The sequence below is a fragment of the Empidonax traillii genome, unplaced genomic scaffold (assembly GCF_003031625.1).
Source record: "Empidonax traillii isolate 1590-97213 ecotype Southwest subspecies unplaced genomic scaffold, ASM303162v1 scaffold381:size621868, whole genome shotgun sequence".
Lineage (NCBI taxonomy): Eukaryota > Metazoa > Chordata > Aves > Passeriformes > Tyrannidae > Empidonax > Empidonax traillii.
The window spans coordinates 230554-239196 of record NW_020955574.1 but is presented as its reverse complement, the minus strand read 5'-3'; the positions used below and the strand labels follow the sequence as shown (position 1 = coordinate 239196).

Below are 8643 nucleotides of genomic sequence, written 5' to 3'. Positions count from 1 at the left end.
CTATTGTGTTTCTTTTGAGACATGGTAGCTAATCAAGAAACAATGGGAATTATGTGATAGCACACCACCGAGATTCCTTACTGGCTGAATTAAATAACACGTGTAGCTTTAGGATCGGAACAACTAAAAAGCTAACAAGGGCTTACAGGTAAACCTGGAACAAGCCCTCAAGGCAGGAGTGATTACAGTGCAACAACTGAGATTTTCCTACCATTGTGGCTAAATGTTCTCACTGCATGTGTTCTTTAGATGAAAGGGTCGACAGGCTAATTTTCATTGTTTGGGAGAAAATGGCCTGAATTTTGGTCTTGCATAAGTATAAATGAGAAGAATAAAAGAAGCATAGGAGACACCAGGTGCTGTTCAGTAGAAGACTAAATTCACCACTGGGTGGTTTGGCAGCTGGACCACTTAGGGTTTCCCCCTGGGAAGTGTTTTTTTTTTGTGTGACGCCCACATTGATCCCAGTTTGCACGATTCTGGGAGCCCTCTGAATTCCAGCTGGTTCAGAGCCTGAGCCTGGGGCATCCTGCTCTCCTTGCAGGCGGCCTGTGCTTGACCCATATTCAGCTCCTATGAGCCCTCGTGGCAGAGCATTCGGGGTCAACTCGAGGAAAGAGTTGCGGTGGTTTTATCCGCTTGATATCCCCACAGCGACAGATGGGGTCGTTCACAGGTGCAAGAGAAGTCAAGTCTATCCATAGGCACGCAAATGTATCTGGAGGGCACATGCAAGGCTTCTTTTGGGAATGCCAGCTGCGCTATCCTGCAGCCAAGCCCAGTGGTATTCATGCATCACCTGTGTGTGATCCAAGCTGATGTTCCCAATAAGCAAAAAGGATCAGAAGCAGGCCGATTTTTCTCTTGCCTAATTCTGTTTTTTTCAGTCAGTGGGTGTTAGCCCAGATTAAGAGATACAGAATGTGTTGCCCTCTGATACAGTAAATACATTCACTAAGAGAAGATTGTACTTGGTTCTGTATGAGCATGTCTGCCTGCCTTACTTTAGGCTAGATTCTGATTTCTGTTATTATTGTACTATTTTCTGTAAATACTGAATAAATTCATTAACTTTGCCCATCTTCCTGAATCACAAACAATTAGTAATGCCTTAAAATACAAGCTAAATCTTTAGGGGAGATGGTAGTTTTTAATTGTAAGCAGTGGCTTGGTTTTAGTAGGAACCACTGGGCAGGAATTGCCAAACCCTACGAAAATGGAAGGACTAATTCCCTTTTTGATACCTTTGTGGGCTGAATTCCCTGGCTGCTCTGTACAGGCAGTGGGACTGTCAGATTATCACAGCAGAATCTTTGACCTTAAAAACTTGAGGAAAGTGCTGAGGGCATTTGTCTCTCATTAAGGATAATGGGAGTTGAAAGCTTTTAGAACTCCTCAGGATTAGGTCCAAAATTTGTACATCACAGAGGCAGCACAGATGTGCCAACAGGCAAGGCTTACTGAGAAGTGCAATTAATGTGAAACCAGCAGCTTCCCTCCCCCTCCCCGGCCCCAGGTAGTTCATTGGCTCTGTAAATCCACCTTCCAGCCCAGTTCAAAAGAGACTATGGAAACATGGGTGTATTGAGAAAGACAGTAGTAGCAGATTTTTTTTTTTTCTTTGAGAAGCAACCCAAACACATTGGTAATATTTCTGTTTGGAGAGTTTATCTTTTTTTGGCACAGAAAATTTGTTTCTGGAACACAGCCTACTAGAGACACAAAGTCATTAGCTGCTGGGTTATTACAAAGTTAATGAGGAAAGACTGAAACTCTTAAGTAGAATATTGAAATGTGCATTTAATTTTTTTTTTTCCAGTGATGCTGGGAGCAGACTGACATCTCAAGCTGATCAAAAGGAAAACAAATAACCTCAGCTATGGAGAGGAAAAGACAGCTACAGAAAAGGGAATTTGGGAAAAGACTTTCTCTGGACAGCAGTCTTGTGGTAAGAATGAATATTTACTGAATGTATCTTCTGTCATATTTAGTTGTTAATAGGCAATACAAATGATTATGTTCATTTTAAAGATGTTTATCTATTCATCACAATATCATAACCTTTTGTGATTATTAAGATTCTTCAGAGAAAAAGTACTGGAGGAATTTTACAGCATCCTCAGTAGAAACTTGTCACTATATCTAAACATGTCCCTGAATTCACTGGATTTACCCAAGGAAGGAATCCATACCAGTATAGCAAACTTGTAATTAAAATACTACTCAGCCTTTGTGGGATCAGTTCTGTATTGCTTCACACTTAGCTTATGAGAGCTGTAGGTTGCTGAGGTTCATATAATCAGAAATGTTTATTTCACTATCAGGGATACAAAGAAAAACTTTTTCATCAGAGTGAATGTGTAAACTTCTCTAATATCAACTGCAAGATAATCATAAATGTCACATGCCGTAAAATAATTGCTTTTGCTATACATAGGGTTTACATTAATTGGGGATTGCAGTCTAATTTATTTTTGGTTAATGTTTTCAAATGATGACTGAGATGAACAAGGAGTTTTTGAGCTGTGCTATGGACACATGACTGGAAAATGCTCATGAATGCTGAACAGTTGTGTTTAAGGATAAATATACCCATGTCAAGTTCTCAGCAGGCTTGTCTGCAAATACTGAAACAAGCAAAGCTGAGAGAGCCAAGGAAACCCATGCCATCTCTTTGACATTAATAGAGGTGATCTTCTGAGGAAGAAGGTTGTTGTTAATAGAGCTGCCTTTTTTCCCTTTTTTTTGGGGGGGGTATGGCTGAGATTGATGCTGGGAAGTAATGGAAGCAGATGAATTTGGCATTGGTAGCCACAAAGGGCTAGATTTAGAGTTCACTAATGAACACCAGTTTGGCTTCTCACATGAAAGACACAAAACATTAAACTTTGCCCAATGCCACTCATAAATAACAGGTCAAATGATTCACAAAAAAGTACTTGATTAGAGGGAGAAAAGGACAGCAGCAAGGTAACAGGGCACCAGAGAATTAGCAAGCAGAATGTACCAATAGGCATTAAAAGTCCTCATCCCCAATGGCTCCTTGAGCAGGTATTCTCATCTCCTGTAACATCCTTTTACACACAGATGATAACTGTGGGACCCCAACCCTGTTGCCTGCAATGCTGGGTAGCAAGGCCTCATCCACCCCTTTGCTCACTCCATTACCTGAGCTGCCCACAGCCCACTCTGGCCACCCACTCCTGCCTCACCTGCACTGCAGTCTGCTGCTGGGATTTTCTTCACCTAAAAGACTACAAAGACTTCCTAGAAAATGGAAACTTCTCTGTTTCCTCTCTTTGGTCTGCCTTCTGTATTCCCATAATGTAATGTGTTGCCCTAATTTACGGTGACCACGTCTCAAGCAAATTTTAAGATGACTAGCCTACCTTGAATTTTATTCTTTATTACAGCTATGTAGGTGTTTTCATCTTATCCTAAAACTGTGGTTTGGGATTTTTTTTTTTTCTTTCCTAAAGTAAAAGGCTCACTGGCACAGTAAAAGCAGTGAACATGTACTGAGTAGATTTCATTCTATCCACTGATGCTCTTCATTCACCTGCTGTGCTTTTTATCAGGGCTAGTGGAGCAGTACCACCTTCCCAGGTGTCTGCCCCTTCAAGGACTCTGCTTATGTCCCTTGAGCCTCAGCTGCAAGGTCTGCACTTCTCCAGGGTGTGTTAGTTGGCTGGTGATGAAATGTGCAGAGCATGTTTTAAAAGGGGTCTGCCTTTTTTTGGCACTGTTTCTGATGATGATGAATTACATCCCTTTATTTTGAAAAATAACATCCTTTGGAGAGAGATAAAAGTAGGAAGAGTAGCAAGTTCTCGCCCTGACTATAAGCTGCTCTCAGAATCCTTATGAGGAACTGTCTAAGCTTCTCCTGCTCAGGACACGCAGATCAGGGCTCTGATGGTGAGAGGTAACTGTTTTTAGCTTGTTCAGCCTGCAACAAAACCTGCCCTCTCAGCTTGCATGCACTCAGCAGACCACATTATTCTCTCAGTGCTTTAAAACTGTTTTGAGTTGGTGGGTAGAGAAGGTAGGTTTGGTGTGAACTCACAATTTTATGTAATATAATCAGAGTAAAAAAAAAAATCTGGAAGGTTTTGTCTGCTCAGGAGTATGTTTATTCCCAGGGCCAACCTCTGCTAGAGGTTCTAGGCATGCACACCCCCAAAACAGACTTCAGCCTAAATCCTGCAGCTAAAATGTACTGCTGTGGTCCAAACGATCAGCTGTGAACTGTCAATATTTATGTGGAAAAAAGAATACTCATAGAAACTGGGTACTGAAAGCCAAGGGAAATGCTAGCTCTTGTGAATTTTGCACGAAGATATTGCTTAGTATGGCAAATCAGTACTGTTTTTCCCTACATGTTTACACTCATGTAATGGACTAGATTTGGCCTTTACAAAATGTATTAAGTTAGAAACTTTCATTTCCCTGTGATGACTGTGTGATCTGTTCTGTGGATGGGAACAAGGAACTGGGTAGTTGTGGCTTCCAGTAACCACCTATTGCAAATTTGGATTTGATTTACAGCCAAGATAGTGTACTATGTTTAATTCTTATCCTTTTATATCAGTATGGGGGGAGTAAAGAGAGACATTTACCAATGTCGTGGGGAATGCTGTGTAACACCATCAAAAGTGCTTTGTGTATATTGAAAGTGCTAGTGCATATTAAAATGCTCATAAGGACTTAATTGGAGGAGAAACAGAAATTGTGGCTGTATGAGATGGTATTCTCTCCCTGCTCCTCAGTAAGTGGTAACTAGGGTGGGAGATTACACAGTTGAAATCAGTCTTCAAGCACTGGCTGGCATGAATTAATGTTAACATATGCCAGCTGAAGGCACATGGCTAATTAACCCATATTGGTGTGCAAGTGTTGAAGGAAACACGTGAGGGAAAGAGATATTGCAACATTTCAATATTTTGGACGTATAAACCCATCATGGCATCAGCTGGACACATCCAGTTTTAAAACAGTGTCTTTTTCTATGACTGGCTCTCGCAGGTTGTGCTTGCCTGTTGAGTTTCCCAGTGCACTCGTCCATTTGCAGTTCTGGTGTCTTGCAGGTCAGTGTCTATGAGGCTTTATATTGAGTAGAATATCTCTAACTAGATCACAGTCATTCATACAGAATTAGAAACTTTTGAGCACTCTTCATTGTTTTGGAAGAGACATTTTGAGATTCAAATGCCTTCAGCAGCCTGTTTGTAAATCACACCAGAGGTCTTGTGACTCCACAGAGTTCAACCAGGCAAAGCAAAGACCTTTGTATTCCTCTTGTTTTCCCCAAATTCTTGTTCTATCATACCTCATCCTAATTACTGCCTTCATATCATATGATGTCTGTCTTTATTATCTTGTATTACCAAATTCTAGTTGAGCACTCTGCTTTAGTCCAGTCCTTGCTTGTGTAAGTTCTTGTGCCTCTCTTGTCCTTTCTCTTCCCAAAACGTTTTGTGTTTTAACCTCTCAGGCATTCAGGACTGGACACTTTGCTGGGGAAATCTTGCCTTGATTTGCTCAAATGCAGCTTGTCCTTCCAGCATTATTGTATCTCAGAAAGAATTATGATTTCTGTGTGTTTAAAGAAAACATGTTTCTACTTTTGTACTGTGAGATACAAATAGGCGTTTCTGATAACATTCCTCACCCTGCCCAGCTGTGCTGCTTTTCCCATCTGCATCAGATTGTAATCTTCTTCTGGAATGCTTTTTTCCATGAGTTAATCTACAAATATTGCACAGTGATGTTAAAAAAAAAAAAAAATTCCTCTTCCTACCTCATCTCTTAGACTCTGAATATATAGGCCACGATGGTATTCTATGGAAGAGTGAGGAAAGGAAAGAGTTGTTTCTGAAGAAAAGACATGACTTTCAACTCCTTAGAATATGGATTTGAGTCTTCAAAGTATGACCATGAGTTTCATCAGACAGTTTCGTATTCAGGCCTATCCCATCAAACAATAAGTTTCAGACTTCAGATAAGGAGAATCCATGTTAGAAACATCCTTCAAACAGTGAGAAATTTCATAAATGTTAAAACACTCTTCCTTACACCACATACACAGTAAATCCTTTTTTATCACCTCAGATAAAGGAGAAGAGTTCTGTATTGTTTCATATACTACTCTACCTCTTGCCATCTGGTGTCTTGGAGGGATAAGCTTTACAAAGGAGGCAAATAAACCATTTAAAATTAAAAAGTATAGATGCTCAAATGTGTTCATAAAATGTGCTTCATAGAGAGCTTTTTTTTTTTTTAAGTGAGTAATGATGGACCTCGTGAATTAATAATTTACTGGAAGTTAGTAATTTGAAAATGTGTATTTTAACAAGATCCAGAATCCTACCACTATTAAGAGGAGGCAGAGAATGCAGTAGAGGAATTGATAGTGCTGCCCAGGTCAAAAGGGCATCTTGCTATTTGCTTCAAAGAAATTAGATCCCTATCAGCTTTTAGTCATAATGTCACAGGTGGTAGTACAGAAATTTCTGGTATAGTCAATGGCTGTTATTGCTCTGTCACCTTCCAGTATTGGCAACGTTAGAGATTTATTATACACCCACTCATTTACATTTGCAGACAAAGCAGGTAAGCCTGCGGTGATGTTAATGTTTCATAGCTTGGATTTAGGTGAAACAGCTACAAAATATTAATTTCGTAGCGATTCTTACAGGTAATCCTGTGAGATCAGTTACAGAAAATAAAATCTTTGTAATTTCTACCTGGTATTTAAAAACCAAAACATACCACTGAAGGAGGAGACACTTTTTACAGTTTCAATATAATTTTATACTACCTTACCACGCCACTGTATTTTGGGTTTATAAAGTTTTCTTGTGCCAATTGATTACAGTCAAAACACCACAACTCTGAAAACCAAACTGATTTGAGATAGGAGGATGAAAGATGGTCTCTGAAACTTTTTTGGTTCTAAATAGCAGATCTTCATTCCATCATGTAGTTCTGACATTAGTAGAGGTATTTTGTCATATATGTAGTCATAAGATGAAAATATAAACAACAATTGAAGAACGAGGTGGAACTCTGTCCTGCTGGATTGCTGTTTAAAAACTGAGACCAAACCATTGCTGTTATTGCCACACTACTTGTCTTTAGCATGAAAGTAAACTGCAAGATTCATATTATTTTTGGAATGCATTTATTTAGAATACATTGCTTAGCTGTCACATACCTCCATGTCAGATTGTTTTCTGCTAAAAGAGAAAGAGTTCTTTCTGAAGAACATTTTGCTTATTGTGTGAGTTAAATCCTTAAATCCTTTAGGTTCAGTTAAGAAGAACAGCTTTATAAAGTGAAACTGTGAGCATTTAATGGTTTTAATTTTTGTCATGTTAAATCTTTCATTTCAGCATATTTAGTTGAAAATATTGAAAGGAGGTAAATACAGGATGGAAAGGGATTTTTATGTGCTCTTTTTTGTGTTTCAGACTGGAATATAAGAGGAAACTAATATGAAAATTCATAGTAAAATAAAAAATATACTTCAATAACATTTAAGCACATGCTTTCTTAATATGGGTAAAATTAAGACATTTTTGATGTGAGAAGATTTCTTTGCTGATGTTTGCAATTTATTATTCAGTATGTGAGAGAGGCAGCTTAGACAGGGAATGCTATTAAAAAGGCTAATGAAAGGATTGGTTGTATTTCAGGTTTTCCCTACAGAAATTCTTCACTAAAAAGAAAACTTGAAAAAAACCCCCCAACTAACTAGACCCCAAGCCAAGCTTTTAAGTAATTTGTGTGGGATGAGGAGAGTGTTAGAACATATCACTGCCACCAGGGCTGCATTGACTACTCTATTCACTGGGGTGCTCCTTGAAAATAATAAAAGCCCTATCCTTTGCCTGATCCAAACTGTCCAGTTGCCTCCCAGGCCCTTTTGATCAGGAAAAAGTCAATGTTTCAAGCTGTGCTCTTTATTTATGTGGATAATTCCCAGCCTGACTACACACACGGTTGGCCCTTGCAGCTGTGGTGGCATTTAGCTGGGGAGATTTGAGAGCAAAATATCTTTTTGAAGCAGCCAGCATTTATCAAAGCAGAAGTTTTTGTTTTATTTAAAATGAGGCTTTTACTCCTGAAAGCAAGCTGGGGTAAAGTGCTTCGCTGGTGGCTCGTGAACTGTGCCCTGCTGCTTTCATTCTGGTCACACGCTCCTGTGGGGCTCTGTAGGATGAGCTTTAATGGCACCACTTTGTTGTAATAAGGGGAGAGTGTAATGTGATGAATTGTACTGGGGCATGGGAGTGATGCCTTCATCAGCCTGTGCTTCTACTGCTGTCATGGGCAAAAAACACCGAGTTGAACCGGAGGGTGTTGAGAAGTGTGCTTGTGTTAGCTGGGGCTGGGAGCCAGGTGTTTGAGGGTTAAGTCTGACATCTGTCACCTCCAATCAATTTCTAACTCAGTTTAATAAATTGCTAATTCAGTTTTCTCATTAATAAAATTCTGATTCGGTTTTCTCATCAATAAATTGGACATTGTAATAATTTCTCTACCTCATAAGTATTCTGGGAGCAGTCTGTTATTAGCATGAGTCTGTGGCTTGCTTTGATATCTTCAGATGAAAGGTGTCACGGCGAATGTGACGTTACA

General features: G+C 39.5%; 1 protein-coding gene across 1 annotated transcript in view; it reads left to right on the top strand.

The window, feature by feature from the left end:
- Positions 1-1849: 1849 nt before the first annotated feature.
- LOC114062072 (nck-associated protein 5-like) overlaps positions 1850-8643 on the top strand; it is a gene marked incomplete at its 3' end in the record, with an annotated part of 231969 nt that continues 225175 nt past the window's right edge. The window contains exon 1 of the mRNA XM_027893111.1: positions 1850-1948. Coding sequence (XP_027748912.1) covers positions 1880-1948 — 69 coding nt within the window. The remainder of the gene's footprint in view (positions 1949-8643) is intronic.